General features: G+C 40.0%; 3 protein-coding genes and 2 long non-coding RNA genes across 5 annotated transcripts; 3 read left to right on the forward strand and 2 right to left on the reverse strand.

The window, feature by feature from the left end:
* The first annotated feature begins 87 nt into the window (after positions 1 to 87).
* Positions 88 to 3309, forward strand: LOC149046190 (uncharacterized). The gene is made up of 5 exons (XM_089206966.1): positions 88 to 801; positions 1144 to 1268; positions 1399 to 1801; positions 2578 to 2840; positions 3080 to 3309. Exons 1-5 carry the CDS (start codon positions 616 to 618, stop codon positions 3288 to 3290), a joined length of 1188 nt encoding a protein of 395 aa, XP_089063092.1. The 5' UTR covers positions 88 to 615; the 3' UTR covers positions 3291 to 3309.
* A 1462-nt stretch (positions 3310 to 4771) lies between these two features.
* On the forward strand, positions 4772 to 10448 carry LOC149046191 (von Willebrand factor A domain-containing protein 7-like). Its single transcript, XM_089206967.1, has 5 exons — positions 4772 to 6253; positions 6887 to 7156; positions 8330 to 8608; positions 9204 to 9455; positions 9598 to 10448. Exons 1-5 carry the CDS (start codon positions 5431 to 5433, stop codon positions 10167 to 10169), a joined length of 2196 nt encoding a protein of 731 aa, XP_089063093.1. The 5' UTR covers positions 4772 to 5430; the 3' UTR covers positions 10170 to 10448.
* Positions 10449 to 11180: 732 nt separating this feature from the next.
* Positions 11181 to 11861, reverse strand: LOC149046192 (uncharacterized). Its single transcript, XR_016186837.1, has 2 exons — positions 11728 to 11861; positions 11181 to 11329 (listed from the first exon to the last, which is right to left on the reverse strand). It is a non-coding gene; the product is annotated as an uncharacterized LOC149046192 (long non-coding RNA).
* Positions 11862 to 14853: 2992 nt separating this feature from the next.
* On the forward strand, positions 14854 to 19183 carry LOC149046193 (von Willebrand factor A domain-containing protein 7-like). The gene is made up of 5 exons (XM_089206969.1): positions 14854 to 15728; positions 16362 to 16631; positions 17052 to 17330; positions 17939 to 18190; positions 18333 to 19183. Exons 1-5 carry the CDS (start codon positions 14894 to 14896, stop codon positions 18902 to 18904), a joined length of 2208 nt encoding a protein of 735 aa, XP_089063095.1. The 5' UTR covers positions 14854 to 14893; the 3' UTR covers positions 18905 to 19183.
* Positions 19184 to 19915: 732 nt separating this feature from the next.
* On the reverse strand, positions 19916 to 20618 carry LOC149046194 (uncharacterized). Its single transcript, XR_016186758.1, has 2 exons — positions 20464 to 20618; positions 19916 to 20064 (listed from the first exon to the last, which is right to left on the reverse strand). It is a non-coding gene; the product is annotated as an uncharacterized LOC149046194 (long non-coding RNA).
* Between the last annotated feature and the right edge of the window lie 199 nt (positions 20619 to 20817).

Raw genomic sequence — 20817 nt, forward strand, 5'->3', positions numbered from 1 at the left:
TTGGTTATCCTCATCCGTGGGGATGGTATTAAAGAGGTTACTGGTACGCATTGCATTACTGGCAGTGTGCTTTCTTAGTACATAATTCAGTCCGGGCCATATCCATTTCTGGATACTTGATGACGTCACCAATATGGATGTCGTAGTGGGACCTCGAGGAAACCCATTCATTACTTTAATTCGAGCCCTAGCGACTTTGTTTCCAAGGCATATCCCATGAAACCTTGCAAAAGTACAGAAGACAAGTAATCACACACAACAAGCATAGAATGGATGGCGGTCGCGTTGACAAGACAGAAAAATTCAGTTGAAAAGTCGGGTGGAGGTGCTTGTTGCGGAGGGCTCGATCAAGGAGTAACACCTCTTTTGTTGAGGTTTTCAGATATGCAACATTTTTTTTGATTCCTAAAAAAAATCTTTTCAAAAACTAGAATAAATTTGCTTTCAATTTGTCAAAATTCCAATCGAGTGCACGAGGTTTTTGCTCGAGTGCACGGATGTTGAAAGTCTGTTAGTGTGCTAACTACCAGGCGGATTCCTTTGTTGAGATCCATCGGAGTATCGTGTAAACCATAAATTTTAACCATACTTTGTGGCCGGGCAATTTAAAGTAAAATGACAATTATTTATCGGACCTTTATAAGCCTACATTGTGAATTTCAGATCAGGCCAACGGCATGGATGAACACATTCAGTATCTGCCTTGAGGAGAAAAACAAGGAGTCAAAAGTGTGGCAGCATGGCACCATGACTGCATTGGATTGGCTGAGGATTTTCAGAAATCTTGGAAATCTTAGCAAGGTATAGTGTATGCAAACATTTGTTTGTTTCACTTTTTGGTGTATTTTGAAACAGGCACAAATGATATACATGTACTTAATTTATAGTTACTTCAACATTTAAAAGCTATTAAAGAAGGGCAAAAAAGATCTTTGTAGCTCATTACCTTTTGTACATAACATTGTGAATCATTGCTAAGAGTTAGTAAAAGCATTTATCTCCAGGTTACTTGGTTTTCTTCTCTCCTAAAATCCTAAAAATTTTTAAACACAAATTTGGTCTGATTCAGAAGACCTGCTTGAAACTATCTGTGAGTAGTTTGGATTCCTCTTTAAATACCTCATTTATTTTATTTATATTTAGGTGAGAAATTGGCTTTTCTCCCTGCTTGGATTGCATAATCCCAAGGATGAAGCATTGGACTCAAGAAGAAAGCATGATTTTGTAGATGAAGTGCTAGCATGGTGCATAAAGTTACGAAAAGAGAAGTAAATGACACAATACATTTTAGTATAAGCTATTCAGCTCCAGTATGTAATAGTAGTGGTGTAAATTAAAGAGCAATTCTCAATGCAATAGTTGGTTCAATAAGTTTATTTCACTGCTTTTCCTTCAAAGGTATTTGCAAGGAGGGTTGTCAAATGTTGTAACATCCTTGGAAGGCCCTGAACTGGACAGTGATTTGAAAAATTATGAGGAAATTCTTAGAAGGAACAGAAGCAACTTGCTTCATACACACTTCATTGATGGCAAAAAAAGAGCAGATACCCAGTTGCAAGTGCTATATGTAACTACAGAAGACAGAGCTTTGGTAGAAGACATAAGGAATGCATCCAAAGATGAAATCTTCAGGAGAATAGCTGAAAAGCTTCTGCTGCTCACTGATGAGGAGACAAGGGAGCCTCTGTCAAGCAGATTTGGAGCTATCAAAGCACAGCCCAGCAAAGTTAAAAAGGAAACTCTTGTTTTGTTGTACAATGAGATTGTGGAAGAGCTACAGAACCAAGAGACACAGGAAGAGGTGTGTATCCTTGACACCATTGAGGAAGATAGAGAAGCTGATTGCAGCACGAACTGATTTATTTCTATGTCAGTTAATGTTAGTTGACATTTACGTGTAGGTCTGGTACAATTTCATATTTATTTTATTGTACCCCATGAAAACCCTGGGTAAGATTGTTTGTAAGGTGAATTTCAATGCCCAAGCTCTGCCACTGATTTTACAGTGGTAAGTCAACAGTGCACTGATTTGAATAATAAGGATTTGGTAAGATTGTTCCTTTTCACATAACTGTAGGTGACTCAAAATCTAACTGGCTAGGTAATGTAGCAGTTTTCAGTTTTTGACTGAGTTAAATTAGAAACTCTGCGAGCTGGCAATTTCAGGAAACCCAGTATTTGTGAGAGTATGAGACATGAGAAAACATTTTAAGGGTTGGTTTCATGTAGAAAAGGAGAAAACAAAGAACAAAATTTTACTTGTGCTTTTCTTGTGCTACCATCTATATGCATATAATGTACAAACAGTACATGGCTGTATTTCATGCAAATAGGTTTAAATATACATCCTGTAAGAGGTGTAATTTTTAATGTCAAGAATTAAGGAAAGCATAAAAAAATACTTAGTAGGCTCAGATGTAAATAATAATTATATTAAATGTAAATCGTGTACAAAAGACATTTCATGTGCTCAGTATTATTTTCAATATTTTGCAGTGTGGTATTTATAATATAATATAATAATTCTGACCTAATTAAATTGATTGATTTTATTGACTTGATTATCATCATTTCAAGATCAAAGCTCCACGTGGAACACCGCTTGTTGTTCAAACTGAAGACAACAACAAGTATGACCCGCATGCACTGGCTTGTCTTCTTCCACGAGAAATGGAACGCATTCCAGAGGCTCTACGAGAAGTCCAGATTTTCAGCAAATCGCAGAGGAAGAAATACACCTTAGAAGATGTCAAAGGGCAGCAGATCGGCAGGATTCAGCACTTCCTAAACGTACAGCTGCATGGTTTGCTCCGATGTGGCAAAATAACCAGGATTGAAGGGTAAGTTACTGTTTTCTTGCCTTACTGTTACTTTTTTGTAAAGGCTTGATGGACTGAAATTGATACATGTCTATTTAAAAAATCGGAGAGAAGCAAGATAGTGTCTTTTCTCGATCTATACTGGAGACAAATGAAATTGTCCCGATTCCGCGATCTCACACCTTTCTCGTCCCTATTGTTATCAGTGCGCGTTATATGGTTCAGCCTTATTAATTTGGTTTTCTTGTAACCCAAAATAGGGAAATCAACGGAGAACCAACGATAACATCGAGGCCAAGCTCTACCCAGAAGTTCTCCAGATACAAACAGGCTGGCGGAGGAGCTTTTATTCCCGCGACGCTCTTGGTGGAAGGACCACAGCGTTACAAAGAATTTGTGCTGGAAAGAATCCGCTGTACTCTACCAGAATGCGAGAATGTCCAAGACATGCATGTTGAATGTTTGAAATAAATGAATATGTTTAATGTTATCTTACGTCCAGTCTTTATTAGCGAATTTTGTTTCGGCTTACTACCGCATTACAACATGGCCGCCACAAAAAAAAATAATCACCTTCTTCTCGTTTCCAGTACCTCTCGGCCAAATTTGCTTTGTTTTGGTTTTGATCTCACCCAATCACAAAGCTCGAAACCGATATCCAGAAATGGATATGGCCCGGACTGTAATTTAATCATATCATTTGAGGCATAACAGTAAAATAATAGGTTTGGCTGAAGGTGTTTAGTTTCCTGTGCAAAAATTTCGGGCATTAGTTGTATTGTTTATACCCATGTAGCCAGGGCTTTTAAGGATAATTTGATTTTGTTTTTTGATGTTCGTATGTATGTCGCGTTTCGAAGCTTGGAAAAAAAAATAATAGTATTACTAAAAACAATAATAACAATACTGATGATAATGATGGCAATGATAACAATATTTAAAAAAAGAATGTATATAAAATATTCTAAAATTGGATTTTGGACTAGAGCCAGCTGTAAGCATCAAATTTGAGAGAAGGAAGCAGGCTGAAGCAAAGTAACACAGGTGTCACGAGAACTCATCCCGTAATTTGAGAATGAATTTTCTTAAAATGGCCATCAAAACAAGGAAGCACTAATGGATAGTCGAACGTGCCTGCTACACGTAGTTTACGCTGAAACAGAACATTGATTCCACCGTAGCTGATACGTAAGTTCATAGATTTTATGTGGTGTAAATAAGGTACATGACGAATAGTTTGAAGCCAATTGAGCCATTTTACCCTATGCTGTGGTTCTCGGTCAAGAAGAGGAGGCGTAAGAACTCACAAGTTCATTACAAAGCACATGGAACAGAACTAAACTAAGGAAACCAAATCACATGCAAGTGAACAATTATTAGCTGCCTAATTTTTGTATATGGTGGCCTGTGATAACTGCTGGCCGGAATCTAGGCAAGATCACGACACTATCCTAGAACGCGTAAATCGTCCAAGTCCTCTTCCATGGCTGAGATTAAAAATATTTGTTTTGTTTTGTATTGTTTTCATTTTTTACCCTCATCTAATCGATGTTCTTGTGCCTTAGACCCAGTTCTCAGTGTGATCAAACGTCGTATACATACATAAGCATTTGGAAAACGAGCTAGAAATCTCCGTGAAGCGAGATTTTAATCGGGAGATATTGTGGGTTCAGGCGGCAGGATGTAACGCAACACTTGCCATACAAAAGCTTTGCGTGACATCCCAGAGAATACCTGGCAAGGAAATCACCTGGCCGCCTCGCAGTTTGGTAAATATCTACCATTTGTTCATCTCCAATTCGTTTGGTTGTTATTTGATATTGCACGATTAAAACATCTCCTTTCGAACACTTTCAAGATTTTACCTGTACGTGAATTTGTAAAGTCATGGGTACAATAAAACTTCGAAGAAAACACGGAAGACGTAACATGACACAACGATGACGGCAACAAGGTCATGGCAAAATAAGAGATCTTCTGGTCGGATCAATCGCTCAGCACGTGTGGTTTAAAATGTGTACAATGTACATCTCACAACTGTCCTCTTTAAAAGAGGAACGTTAAATCACCAAAATTTGAGTGGTGTGAGAGCAGAAAGCCCTGGAAAATTATCTAAGTTTCCATTTGGAACTCAACGCTGCCATTCGCAAAGTAGCGGGCTGTTCGCGAGATACTAAAGCAGTCGGCACTGTTGGCCTTGGATTCTCAGAACAGTTGGACATCATTGGTTTCAACTGGTTAGCTTACGACTTTGGCGGTTAACCATTTGTACACAACATCAACATGTCTATATCTTATGTACTCTTGGTGTCCTTGAATCAACGAAAGACATGCTATAGATCTCTATGGGATCTAGGGCCCACTCACTCTAGCAAAGCATCAGTCAAAGGCATCAATCGCTTTTCGAAAAAAAACAAACCGAAACAGAGCAAAAAAAAAACATAACAATCGTTAATTGAAGCACGTAAACTGATTCCTCAGATGCTCAGAGGTAAGTAAGCACGTAAACTGGTTCCTCAAATGCTCAAGCAAGTTAACTGAAATTTAGCCTATAAAAATCTCTCAAAAAAAGGTTCATGATTTAAGTTTTGAGCAGCACAAAGAGAACATCATGATCATAAAGGGCGAAGCTCTTTCGCTTCTTGCAACGAGCGCTTTTGTCTTCTTATTAGCTGTAGGAACTTGTAGGGCCAGTTTCCTCTCCACATCGCTGCAGTTCACTCGCGATGCCTTGATGGGCTTCTCACACGGATCGCAGAGGAGCGTGGAAATACTTACACCGAAGAAGACGAAAAGGATTATTAGTCCCACAGAGCAATTGCTAGAGATGTTAAAAGGAGAACTTAATAAGAGGACTAAATCCATGCGAAATTTCACCATTCCAACGAAAAACATTACTCGAGAAGAAATTACCTATACAAAGGAAAGCAGGACTTACAAACCGCGCTTATCACCATCGAACAAGTTCCTCGAGGCCATCAACGACATTGAACGGGCTGTGGCTAAAGCAAAGGCTTCAGGATTCCGTTACAGGAAAGAAACCTTCAATAAATTGAAAGGACTCCTAGCGCGAGCGATAAGAAGTAAGAGCTACAAATATGCGCGCGAAGTTCTGGGCAAGATCATGTATCTTTTAAGCACCAAGTCGTTGGCACCGCGACGAAGCAAGAGAACCACCTCAGGGAACAAAACCACCCCTGAAACGGAAGGAGGCAATTTCCTTCAAGATCTACGGAGGCAACTCGGCGCCTCGGTGTTTGATAGCTTCATGGCTGTCCAAGGAGACGTGTCACTGATGTTTGCCATTGATAACACCGGAAGCATGCGTGAAGAAATTCAAGCAGCAAAAAATATCGCCATAGACATCATAAATTATCCTCGTAATTCCAGTGTGAAGAAATACATTTTGTCGCCTTTTAACGACCCCTACCCTGGTGCGTACAAAACATTTTATTTTTATATTATGTTTGTCAGTTTGTTTGCTTTTTTCAATTAGGAAGGGGAGGTGTGAAGGATTTTGGGTGCACAGCATGGTTTTCAGGGTGAAGGGAGGGAAGATCAGTCATTGCTAACAGAGTATAAAGGGAGGGTAGGGGAACAACTATAGACAATTGACTGCCAATTAGCATCTAATTAAAGGGAGAGTCAAACAAAATCCTCCATCCCTTCATCCCTACATCCCCCTCCCCCCTCCCCCCTCGCTTCTCTCACAAGCAATGGTCTCGCCTGCCTAATCAAGGCACTCAAGCTCTCTCCATGCCTCCCGATTAATATTTAAAAACCTTTTTACTCTAAAATACGCTTGAGTGCCATGCAATTCGGCCCTAAAGGCTTTATTTAATCTTATACGCAGATCTTAACGTGTAACTGAAACTGAAATGTACTGCTTGGCCGTGAAAGATCTGGATATGAGACTACCCTTTACTGTCAATGACTGATCGTTCTTCTGAAAGGTAATCGAAAACGAACAGGGAAACAAGGGTGGTGGGGAAGGAGATATCATTCTGACCCTTCGCCAATTCCAGAAGAAGTCAAACTATTCAAATTTGCACTTCAATATTTTGCAGTGAAATCGGCCACCATAGTCAAAGAGGAAAGCGACGCTGGTGAGTTCGTGAAAGCTATTAATGCTCTTACAGCAAACGGTGGTGGGGATTGTCCGGAGTATACATTCACAGGGATGCTGGAAGCAATCTACCAATGGCCAGAATGGGGATCCCCTATGTACGTCTTTACGGACGCGGGCCCAAAAGATGCATCAGACGCAAACATTGCCGAGCTTCAGTTCCTAGCTAGCTCTGATCAGTTAGGGGTAACAATTAATTTTCTTACCACAGGTAAGAGATCTAATCATCTGTAAAGTATTTACATTCTTGTTCGCATACTATTTAGCAGGCGGTATGTCTGACTGACAAACCGGTAGAGAGGATAAGGTCTCATCTTTTGCAGACTGACAGATTTACAGACCTACAGTTTGACAGACTAACAGACCGACAGACTAAGAGACCAACAGACCGACAGTCCGACAAAGTGACAGATAGAAAGAACGACAGACTTACAGACTAAAGGACCGGCAGTCCAACAGACTGACAGACCAACAACTATTTCATTCAAACGTGACAAAAACATAGGCAACTTTTTAGTCAGGAGTTCATTTCAAACCAATGACCAATCTGGAACTTTTAAATGCGCTTGCTCACGATGCAAAACTTGTCCTTTCATTCACAACGTAGAGAAAATATCGGGACCCAAAAGATCCATTAAGATCATTGATCACTTTACGTGTACTTCCGCCAATGTTATTTACTGCATAACTTGCACTTATTGCAATAAGTTATACATCGGCGAGACAGGAAGACGACTGGGTGACCGATTCCGAGAACACCTTCGCGATGTGGAAATAAATGACAAGGACGCACCCAAGCCAGTCGCTAGACACTTTAATCTTCCTTATCATTCTAAACAGCATATGGCAGTTTGCGGCCTTTCCTTACATCTAGGCAGTTCGGAAAGCCGTAAAACACTAGAACACTAGAAAAAAAATTTATATTTCAAATCGGCACCCTTAATCCCCACAGAATCAACGAGCGCTTTTCATTCAACTAATTTATTCCTGTTTTTTCGTCACCATATTCCCACCAATGGCGTAGCTCCACTTTCTACATATAAATCCATACACAACCCACAATTCCTCTAATCGCTCTGACGCAGGGCTAACGCTCGAAACGTCAGCTTTTTTACTCTTTACGGTGGCTAATTTACGTTTTCAACCCAGTTGTTAACACTAAATTACCTGCTATACTCTCCCACCGACGCAGCACCACAGTTTCTTTGGGAACTTACCCCTTCAACAGACTAGCAGACTGATAGAGCGTCTGACTGACCAATTTGAGTGATAGGCTGACTAACAAACTTCTGACAGACAGATTAGTCAATCTGTCTGACTTATCTATCGAATGATCAATTGATTAGTTGACCAGTGTCACGAATTTATCGATTGTTTGGTGTAGGTTTCTGTTACACTCATCTCCACCCAGCCTTCAAAGATCTCGCCGAGCGTACCTCAGGTCAGACTATTTCTCTTAGAAAAGACGGAGAACTGGAAAAGCTTAATAATCTGACAGCGGGTGTGCTTGATGGGACGAGTACTCTTAGTATCGGTTCAAGCCCAGGACACAAGAGGAAGCGAAGCGTAAAAAATACAACACCCCGTCGATATAACTTTTCAGTTGATGAATCCATTGAAAAATTAACTATAACAGTAAGCACCACACGCCAGGGAACAAATGGTCTGTACTTTTTATTTTTTTGATTATATCTATGTTGTAGTGGGTGAGGCTTAATGTGATCTTAGGCTGCTATCTTTGACTTTTACAGCCGGAAAACGCTGGGAGAGAGAGAAATTTGGGTGAGCGACGGCCAAGAAGAAGGAGAGGGGAGGGGGGGGGGCAAATGCGTTCGCTAGCTTCTTAGCGTTTACTCGCCTATATAAGACGCCTGCACTGCAGGCTAACCGCTCATGGATACAGATGCTATTTCCATATCATATTTTACAAAAGGAGAGGTAGTTCCCAAATAGTCAACTAACAGCCACAAGGAAACTTTGCAAGAAATCTTTTTCTTTTTTTTTTGGGTTCGTTTGACTTTTTTTTAATTAATATCTTCATTTTTTGGAGATTAAGAAGGATTAAATTGAATAAATGAAATCGATGGAAATATATTAAAATCAACAAAGTTGCTAGCTGCCTACCTCTTTAACCTTCAAGTGTCACAATTTATCATTTCTAACACCCCTATTTATCTTTTTGCTTAGTTATTTCTTTTTTTATAATCTGTAAACTTACTGTATCAATTTTTGCATACTTGCTTTTAAACTTTTTTTAGGGCAAGGCATTACCTTGACAGACCCCGATGACATCGTGATCTCAGCTGAAAAACTTAGTCTGTCACAGGTCTCTGTCTATCAGATCGACCGCCCCAAGATAGGAGGCTGGACCCTAGTTGTGTCGGGTGAACACGAGTTTCAAGCTAAGTCAAGCAGTGAAACGAATGTCAACTTCGGAGTATATTTCATCATTCCAATGCGGGGACGCAGGAGACAGATAACAGAAGTGCCTATTTCCAATCCAGTTACAGGTAAGTTTCGCATATAATCAGGGCAATTTTTAAGTAAGTGTCAAATGTAATCCGGGATTTTATTTCGGTCTGTGATTGGTCAAAAAAACTCGTCCCATTCTGGACTTCAAATTAATTACAAGTGATTCTGTATTTCTTAAAGGTAAACTGAACAAGATGCTAATCACTGTCGCTGGTTCTGAGAGGCTCAACACAAGCTCCCTACGCTTGGAACTCATTACCCCTGAAGGAGCTAGGATTACTGACGTCACGTTGCAGACAACTGACAACGTCCATTTCACCGCAAGTTTTACGCCTCGCACGAGCCAACCATTCAAACTCAGGCTCAGTGGTATCACTCGTGGCCGCAACACTTTTGAGAGAATTTCTCGCCAGAAGATCAAACCCTCCAGGGCCCTGCTCAGAGTAAGATACGCCAGTAATGATTATACACTTCCCTTAGGACGAGTCACGTTTGTTCATTTTGAGATCTGCAACTTTGGCGCCACTGAGTATTTTGACGTTACAGTCGTGAAAGATCGAATGGGTTTGATTATTACCCCACAAATTTCATCCAAACGTGTCATTAAAGGCCACTGCGCGATTATATCTGTCCGCGCCAGAGCTACGCGGCCCGAGGACGTGGACAAGACCGACATCTTATTCTTGATAGTAAAGGGCCGCACATCTAAAGTTCTTGCCTCACAGGGGGTGCGTCTTTTTGTTGTGCCATAAGCAGAGATTTGTGGATCAATCTGTTATTCCGTTGCCACAAATTCATAATATTCTACTAAAATTTTAGGCGACCGAGTGAATTCAAGAGACTTTCAAGAGATCACAAGGATTATCATTGATTAGCTATAGAGGCACAGCTTTCGAGAAAAATAAGAATTTTATCTGTAGGTTATTTCGCATAGTCTGTAACAGTAATAACAGCAATGAGATTTTAGCTCTAACGTCATGTACCTGATTAATTTTTTAGTCTTGAAGATTAATAAAAAAAGAGGTGGTTTATTTTGAGGCTTCAGAATCAAGTTGTCTTACAGCAGTCATAAACAGTCACACATGTCAGTCAGTTACGGCGTTGTAAATCAGAGTATATGTCATAAGAAAGCTCAAAATGAGAAAAACAAAATGATAAATTTACAGGATACCCGTTCTAAGTAACCCTTGTGCTTGGTAAATCTAGAGTTTCCGTTCACTGCTCTTGTTTCTTTTCACAGATTTCTAGGACGGTTTCAATTCTCTCGCATATCATTCCTAATAGGGCTGATTTCTTATTTAAAACTGTATGCGAAAATCGATGCGGCCGGTCAAACGTAATGTCATTGCACATGCCTGATATTTTGCGAAATAAGGTAATGGTTTGTAAGTAAAGTTGTCACGCCATCTTTGAGCGAATTGCGTTACAAGAGCAAACAATGACTGCCGTAGAGGTTTAAGGTTTGTCTTTATAGAGTGCGTAGTGCGAGGGTAATGGGAAAGAGGGAGGAGGGGAAAGAAAGAGATCATGGGAAGGGGAACAAGAATAGGTCTACCTTACTCGCGCGCGTTATGGAAACGCCGACTGGGACGAGTTAGCGATTATGTGCCAAATCACGTGACACCTGCTTGATCGTGTGGTGAAGTCGAAGTCTTTCATAAGTTCGACGTTTACGAATGTGATTTAAAACATGACCCCTTCTTGTTCAAACTTTGTCGTAAAGCAAGAGACTCAGGAGAAAGTAAAGAAAGTAAATCATTAAATTAGTTTGTTTCGAATTTTTAAATTATCTTCTTCCAGAGTTACATTTTTTTCCATAAAAATGACCAACGCTACATCTCGGTCGAGGCTCTCTTTTAGTACTTTGTGCTTCATTTTCTATATGGGAACTGATTTCTTTCGCCTGCAATTCCTAACATGAAAATTCATTGATTAAACATCTCAAAGTATACTTTTCTCTTTCATATAAAAACAACATAGCTACGAAGTATAGAAAATGGTGCGGGCGGGAAGGGAGGGGCAAGACAGTTGTTCCAGCACAGGTTTAGACCTTGTAGTATTCTGTCCCCCACCCTCCCTCTCAAATGCCAAATACCTTAGTTTCAAAAGAAGGGTCTTTACTGGACCTTTGATACGATATTCTTTATCACTTTCGTGTGAACAAAGTTCTTTTTCACTTATCTTTGCCTTATTCTACGAATAACCCCTCTCTATTACTTATATCAGGATTTATTACTATTCGAGACCCTAAGAATAATTTTCCCATCTTGATGATAAATGATATATAATTTATCTTAAATATTCATTCACCTCATCTGAGAGAAGCTGCAGCCGATTTAATACCTCGTCTGCTCTCCTTTGTCTTGGCTTGGCGGACACTGAAGTTGTTCCAAGAAAAAGGAACAAACCCAAAAGCAATATTTTATAGTTCATTTAAATTCGAATCACGTTGTTGAAATACGCCTGTGCAAAGAGAGAACAGATTCATGCTAATACGTTGAACAAATGTGTAAAGCTGGTGCAACTCGCCTTCTGCATAACGGAAACGTTTACTGTCTCCTGATGTAAGTTTTTAGCATAATCTGTTGGGAAGCTACAGCTGAAACCGCTTTAATCTATAAGTACAGTCATTAAATTTTTCCCCCAGTCAGTTGGTCGGTCAGTCATCCAGTTATTAATGATCAATCATCTAGTTCGTCAGTCATTCATGACCAGTCATTCATGATCAGTCACTCAATGACTCTGTCATTCTATTACGTCTTTCAGTCGTTCAGATGTTCATTTATTTATTCCGTCAGACTTTCAGCCCTTCAGTCAGTCAGTGGACCATTCGTTAAGCGCATTTCGATTGAGTGTCTCAAACCAAAGTAATCGGAAGAATTAAAAATACTTTCAAGAGCCAATGAGAATTCTAAATAATTGGTTTTACTTTTGCTTCTGATTGGGTGAAAAAGTGCTCGTGTATTCAGGACCAATCACAGAGCGACTCAAGCCAAGCAAAAGCAAAGCAATCCCGGATCAAATTTCTCGACATTCGGTTGAATACCCCTCTACCATCAATCAACCATTTAATCAGTCATAAATTTATTTAATTAATTAAGCCCTAAGACAATCATAATGTCTCAAGGTCAGTGCCGGATTACATTAACCCCAACAATAATGATTAATTCATTAGTTTTCCAACTATATATGTTTTCATTCCTCTCTAAATGTTATTCAGTGGTTTTACGGTGGTCCATCAGCTTTTTTCTTCATTTTTTGGCATCGCTAGTTTGGCTTTCAAATAAATCCTTTCATGACTAGAAGCATTTTACGATGCTTCATTATTGATTCGTCAAAAGCAATATCAATCATTCGATAGCACTGTTTTCGACATGTTTGTCTCAAGCTAGTGTAAATGAAGTTCTCTCCTTCACAAAAATGTCCGTAATGTTTTACCTCTAGATTTCGACGGAAAATGACAATGTATCCATGATACTGCTATTCTATGAGTAAGCTGTGAGTTATAGTTGAACGATGGACATTATTTTTTTTTTCTGGCTTAACTCGATCGTCTTACCTGTGGGGATGGTTTTATTGAGGTTACTAATACGTATTGCATTGCTGGAAGTGTGATTTCTCATTACATTACTTAATCATATCATTTGAGTCGTAAAAGCAAAATAACAGGTTTGAATAAAGGTGTTCGGTTTTTTGTGAAAAAATTTCGGGCAATAGTTGTATTATTTATACCCTTGTAGCCAAGGCTTTAAAGGATAATTTGATTTTGTTTTTTGATATACGTATGTATGTCGCGTTTCGAAGCGTGGAAAAAATAAGAATAGTATTACTAAAAAAAATAATAACAATACTGATGATAATGATGGCAGTGATAATAATATTTAAAGAAAGAAATGTATAAAAAATTATAAAATTAAACTTCACTTAATTTCGGCCCCCAGCCAGCTGTAAGCATCAAATTTGAGAGACGGAAGCAGGCTAAAACGAGGCAAGTGTCACGAGAACTCATCCTATAATTTGAGAATGAATTTTTTTAAAATGGTCATCAAACAAGGAAGCATTAATAGAACGTCGAACGTGCCTAATGCACGTAGTATACAAAACCTTGATTCCGCCGTAGCTGATACGTAAGTCCATAAAATTTATGTGGTGTAATTAACGTGCATGACAAATAGTTTGAAGCCAACTGAGCCATTTTACCCTCTGCTGTAGTTCTCGACCAAGAACAGGAGGCGTAAGAACACACTCGTTTGTTACAAAGTACACGAACACGTTAATCGTCCAATTCCTGTTTCATGATCACGATAAAAAACAGTTTTTTTTTTGTTTTGTTTTGTATTGTTTTAATTTTTTATCATAAGCTAATCGATGTTCTTGTGCCTTAGACCCAGTTCTCAGTGTGATCAAACGTCGTATAATTACATAAGCATTTGGAAAACGAGCTAGAAATACGAAAGTCACAAATGTCTTGTAAAGCGAGTTTTTAATGGGGAGATATTGTGGGTTCAGGCGGCAGGATATAGGATGTAACGCAACAATTGTCATACGAAAGATTTGCGTGACATCCCAGGGATTAGCTGGGAGGGAAATTACCTCGCTACCTCGCAGTTTGTTAGATATGTACCATTTGTTCATCTCCGGTTCGTTGGGTTGTTATTAGATATTGCACAATAAAAACACCACCTTTCGAACACTTTCAAGATTTTACCTGTACATGAATTTGTAAAGTCGTTGGTATAATAAAAATTTGAAGAAAACACGGCAGACGTAACATGACACAACGGCGACGACGAGGTCATGGCAAAATAACAAATCTTGTGGTCACATCAATCGTTCAGCTCGTGCGTTTTAAAATGTATACACTGTACATCTCAAAACTGTCCTCTTTAAAAGAGGAACGTTGAATCACCAAAATTTGAGTGGGGTGAGAGCAGAAATCCCGACGGCAAATTATCTAAGTCAACGCTGCCATTCGCGAAGTAGCGGGCTGTTCGGGAGATACTATTGCAGTCGGCACTGTTGGCCTTGGATTCCCCAAACAGTTGGACATCATCGGCTTCCACTGGTTATCTTAGGCTTTGGCGGTCGACCGTTTGTACACAACGTTAACATGTCTTTATTTTTTGTACTCTTGGTGTCTTTGAATCAACGAAAGACATGCTAGAGATCTCTATGGGATCAAGGGCCCATTAACTCTAGCAAAGTATCAGTCATAGGCATCAATCGGTTTTGAAAAAAAAAACAAAACAAAACAAAAAAACTAACGATAGCAATCTGTAATTGAAGCACGTAAACTGGTTCCTCAGATGCTCAAGGGTAAGTAAGCATGTAAACTGGTTCCTTAGATGCTAAGAGGTAAGTAAGCACCTAAACTGGTTCCTCAAATGCTCAAGCAAGTTAACTGAGACTCAGCCTATAAAATCTTTCAAAAGAGTTTCAATACTTTAAAAGTTTTGAGCAGCACAAAGAGAACATCATGATCATAAAGGGCGAACTTCTTTCGCTTCTTGCAACGAGCGCTTTTGTCTTCTTATTAGCTGTAGGACCTGGTAGGGGCAGTCTCCTCTCCACATCGCTCCAGTTCACTCGCGATTCCTTGATGGGTTTCTCACACGGATCTCAGAGGAGCGTGGAAATACTTACACCGAAGAAAACGAAAAGGATTATTACTCCCTTTGAGCAAGTGAGAGAGATGTTTAAAGGGCAACTTAATAAGCAGGCTAAATCCGGACACGGATTCCTCCCTAAACTCACTATCCCAACGAAAAACATTACTCGGGAAGAGATCACCTATACAAAGGAAAGCAGGACTTACAGACCGCGCTTATCACCATCGAACAAGTTCCTCGAGGCCATCAACGACATTGAACGGGCTGTGGCTAAAGCAAAGGCTTCAAGATTCCGTTACAGGAAAGGAACCTTCAATAAATTGAAAGGACTCCTAGTACGAGCGATAAGAAGTAAGAGCTACAAATATGCGCGCGAAGTTCTGGGCAAGATCATGTATCTTTTAAGCACCAAGTCGTCGGCACCGCGACGAAACAAGAGAACCACCTCTGGGAACAAAACCACCCCTGGAATGGAAGGAGGCAATTTCCTTCAAGATCTACGGAGGCAACTCGGCGCCTCGGTGTTTGATAGCTTCATGGCTGTCCAAGGAGACGTGTCACTGATGTTTGCCATTGATAACACCGGAAGCATGCGTGAAGAAATTCAAGCAGCAAAAAATATCGCCATAGACATCATAAATTATCCTCGTAATTCCAGTGTGAAGAAATACATTTTGTCGCCTTTTAACGACCCCTACCCTGGTACGTACAAAACATTTTATTTTTGTATTATGTTTGTCAGTTTGTTTGCTTTTTTCAATTAGGAAGGGGAGGTGTGAAGGATTTTGGGGGCACAGCATGGTTTTCAGGGTGAAGGGAGGGAAGATCAGTCATTGCTAACAGAGTATAAAGGGAGGGTAGGGGAACAACTATAGACAATTGACTGCCAATTAGCATCTAATTAAAGGGAGAGTCAAACAAAATCCTCCATCCCTTCATCCCTACATCCCCCTCCCCCCTCCCCCCTCGCTTCTCTCACAAGCAATGGTCCCGCCTGCCTAATCAAGGCACTCAAGCTCTCTCCATGCCTCCCGATTAATATTTAAAAACCTTTTTACTCTAAAATATGCTTGAGTGCCATGCAATTCGGCCCTACAGGCTTTATTTAATCTTATACCCAGATCTTAACGTGTAACTGAAACTGAAATGTACCTCTTGGCCGTGAAAGATCTGGATATGAGACTACCCTTTACCGTCAATGACTGATCGTTCTTCTGAAAGGTAATCGAAAACGAACAGGGAAACAAGGGTGGTGGGGAGGGGGATATCATTCTGACCCTTCGCCAATTCCAGAAGAAGTCAAACTATTCAAATTTGCACTTCAATATTTTGCAGTGAAATCGGCCACCATAGTCAAAGAGGAAAGCGACGCTGGTGAGTTCGTGAAAGCTATTAATGCTCTTACAGCAAACGGTGGTGGGGATTGTCCGGAGTATACATTCACAGGGATGCTGGAAGCAATCTACCAATGGCCAGAATGGGGATCCCCTATGTACGTCTTTACGGACGCGGGCCCAAAAGATGCATCAGACGCAAACATTGCCGAGCTTCAGTTCCTAGCTAGCTCTGATCAGTTAGGGGTAACAATTAATTTTCTTACCACAGGTAAGAGATCTAATCATCTGTAAAGTATTTACATTCTTGTTCGCATACTATTTAGCAGGCTGTATGTCTGACTGACAAACCGGTAGAGAGGATAAGGTCTCGTCTTTTGCAGACTGACAGATTTACAGACCTACAGTTTGACAGACTAACAGACCGACAGACTAAGAGACCAACAGACCGACAGTCCGACAAAGTGACAGATAGAAAGAACGACAGACTTACAGACTAAAGGACCGGCAGTCCAACAGACTGACAGACCAACAGACTAGCAGACTGATAGAGCGTCTGACTGACCAATTTGAGTGATAGGCTGACTAACAAACTTCTGACAGACAGATTAGTCAATCTGTCTGACTTATCTATCGAATGATCAATTGATTAGTTGACCAGTGTCACGAATTTATCGATTGTTTGGTGTAGGTTTCTGTTACACTCATCTCCACCCAGCCTTCAAAGATCTCGCCGAGCGTACCTCAGGTCAGACTATTTCTCTTAGAAAAGACGGAGAACTGGAAAAGCTTAATAATCTGACAGCGGGTGTGCTTGATGGGACGAGTACTCTTAGTATCGGTTCAAGCCCAGGACTCAAGAGGAAGCGAAGCGTAAAAAATACAACACCCCGTCGATATAACTTTTCAGTTGATGAATCCATTGAAAAATTGACCATAACAGTAAGCACCACACGCCAGGGAACAAATGGTCTGTACTTTTTATTTTTTTGATTATATCTATGTTGTAGTGGGTGAGGCTTAATGTGATCTTAGGCTGCTATCTTTGACTTTTACATCAGGAAAAGGCTAAGTGAGAGAGAAATTTGTATCAAGGGGGTGAGCGACGGCCAAGAAGAAGGAGAGGGGAGGGGGGGGGGCAAATGCGTTCGCTAGCTTCTTGGCGTTTACTCGCCTATATAAGACGCCTGCACTGCAGGCGAACCGCTCATGGATACAGATGCTATTTCCATATCATATTTTACAAAAGGAGAGGTAGTTCCCAAATAGTCAATTAACAGCCACAAGGAAACTTTGCAAGAAATCTTTTTCTTTTTTTTTTTTGGCTTCGTTTGACTTTTTTTTTTAGTTAATATCTTCGTTTTTTGGAGATTAAGAAGGATTAAATTGAATAACTGAAATCGATGGAAATATATTAAAATCAACAAAGTTGCTAGCTGCCTACCTCTTTAACCTTCGAGTGTCACAATTTATTATTTCTAACACCCTTGTTTATCTTTTTGTTTAGTTATTTCTTTTTTTATAATCTGTAAACTTACTGTATCAATTTTTGCATACTTGCTTTTAAACTTTTTTTAGGGCAAGGCATTACCTTGACAGACCCCGATGACATCGTGATCTCAGCTGAAAAACTTAGTCTGTCACAGGTCTCTGTCTATCAGATCGACCGCCCCAAGATAGGAGGCTGGACCCTAGTTGTGTCGGGTGAACACGAGTTTCAAGCTAAGTCGAGCAGTGAAACGAATGTCAACTTCGGAGTATATTTCATCATTCCAATGCGGGGACGCAGGAGACAGATAACAGAAGTGCCTATTTCCAATCCAGTTACAGGTAAGTTTCGCATATAATCAGGGCAATTTTTAAGTAAGTGTCAAATGTAATCCGGGATTTTATTTCGGTCTGTGATTGGTCAAAAAAACTCGTCCCATTCTGGACTTCAAATTAATTACAAGTGATTCTGTATTTCTTAAAGGTAAACTGAACAAGATGCTCATCACTGTCGCTGGTTCTGAGAGGCTCAACACAAGCTCCCTACGCTTGGAACTCATTACCCCTGAAGGAGCTAGGATTACTGACGTCACGTTGCAGACAACTGACAACGTCCATTTCACCGCAAGTTTTACGCCTCGCACGAGTCAACCATTCAAACTCAGGCTCAGTGGTATCACTCGTGGCCGCAACACTTTTGAGAGAATTTCTCGCCAGAAGATCAAACCCTCCAGGGCCCTGCTCAGAGTAAGATACGCCAGTAATGATTATACACTTCCCTTAGGACGAGTCACGTTTGTTCATTTTGAGATCTGCAACTTTGGCGCCACTGAGTATTTTGACGTTACAGTCGTGAAAGATCGAATGGGTTTGATTATTACCCCACAAATTTCATCCAAACGTGTCATTAAAGGCCACTGCGCGATCATATCTGTCCGCGCCAGAGCTACGCGGCCCGAGGACGTGGACAAGACCGACATCTTATTCTTGATAGTAAAGGGCCGCACATCTAAAGTTCTTGCCTCACAGGGGGTGCGTCTTTTTGTTGTGCCATAAGCAGAGATTTGTGGATCAATCTGTTATTCCGTTGTCACAAATTCATAATATTCTACTAAAATTTTAGGCGACCGAGTGAATTCAAGAAACTTTCAAGAGATCACAAGGATTATCATTGATTAGCTATAGAGGCACAGCTTTCGAGAAAAATAAGAATTTTATCAGTAGGTTATTTCGCATAGTCTGTAACAGCAATAACAGCAATGAGATTTTAGCTCTAACGTCATGTACCTGATTAATTTTTTAGTCTTGAAGATTAATAAAAAAAGAGGTGGTTTATTTTGAGGCTTCAGAATCAAGTTGTCTCACAGCAGTCATAAACAGTCACACATGTCAGTGAGTTACGGCGTTGTAAATCAGAGTATATGTCATAAGAAAGCTCAAAATGAGAAAAACAAAATGATAAATTTACAGGATACCCGTTCTAAGTAACCCTTGCGCTTGGTAAGTCTAGAGTTTCCTTTCACTGCTCTTGTTTCCTGTCATAGATTTCTAGGACGGTTTCAATTCTCTCGCATATCATTCCTTATAGGGCTGAATTCTTATTTAAAACTGTATGCGAAAATCGATGCGGCCGGTCAAACGTAATGTCATTGCACATACCTGACGCTTTGCGAAATAAGTTAATGGTTTGTAGGTAAAGTTATCACGCCATCTTTGAGAGGATTGCGTGACAAGAGCTAACAATGGCTGCCGTAGAGATTTAAGGTTTGTCTTTATAGAGTACGTAGTGCGAGGGTAATGGGAAAGAGGGAGGAGGGGAAAGAAAGAGATCATGGGAAGGGGAACAAGAATAGGTCTACCTTACTCGCGCGCGTTATGGAAACGCCGACTGGGACGAGTTAGCGATTATGTGCCAAATCACGTGACACCTGCTTAATCGTGTGGTGAAGTCGAAGTCTTTCATAAGTTCGACGTTTACGAATGTGATTTGAAACATGACCCCTTCTTGTTCAAACTTTGTCGTAACGCAAGAGACTCAGGAGAAAGTAAAGAAAGTAAATCATTAAATTAGTTTGTTTCAAATTTTTAAATTATCTTCTTCCAGAGTTACATTTTTTTCCATAAAAATGACCAACGCTACATCTCGGTCGAGGCTCTCTTTTAGTACTTTGTGCTTCATTTTCTATATGGGAACTGATTTCTTTCGCCTGCAATTCCTAACATGAAAATTCAATGATTAAACATCTCAAAGTATGCTTTTCTCTTTCATATAGAGAAAACATAGCTACGAAGTATAGAAAATGGTGCGGGCGGGAAGGGAGGGGCAAGACAGTTGTTCCAGCACAGGTTTAGACCTTGTAGTATTCTGTCCCCCACCCTCCCTCTCAAATGCCAAATACCTTAGTTTCAAAAGAAGGGTATTTACTGGACCTTTGATACGATATTCTTTATCACTCTCGTGTGAACAAAGTTCTTTTTCACTTATCTTTGCCTTATTCTGCGAATAACCCCTCTATTACTTATGTCAGGATTTATTACTATTCGAGACCCTAAGAATAATTTTTTCCCCACCTTGATGAGAAATAATATATAATTTATCTTAAATATTTATTTACCTCATCTGAGAGAAGCTGCAGCCGATTTAATACCTCGTCTGCTCTCCTTTGTCTTGGCTTGGCGGACACTGAAGTTGTTCCAAGAAAAAGGAACAAACCCAAAAGCAATATTTTATAGTTCATTTAAATTCGAAGCACGTTGTTGAAATACGCCTGTGCAAAGAGAGAACAGATTCATGCTAATACGTTGAACAAATGTGTGAGGCTGATGCAACTAACCTTCTGCATAACGGAAACGTTTACTGTCTCCTGATGTAAGTTTTTAGCATAATCTGTTGGGAAGCTACAGCTGAAACCGCTTTAATCAAAGAGTAGTCACTAAATTTTTTCACCAATCAGTCGGTCGGTCAGTCT

The sequence above is a fragment of the Pocillopora damicornis genome, chromosome 5 (genome assembly GCF_964200805.1).
Source record: "Pocillopora damicornis chromosome 5, jaPocDami1.2, whole genome shotgun sequence".
Lineage (NCBI taxonomy): Eukaryota > Metazoa > Cnidaria > Anthozoa > Scleractinia > Pocilloporidae > Pocillopora > Pocillopora damicornis.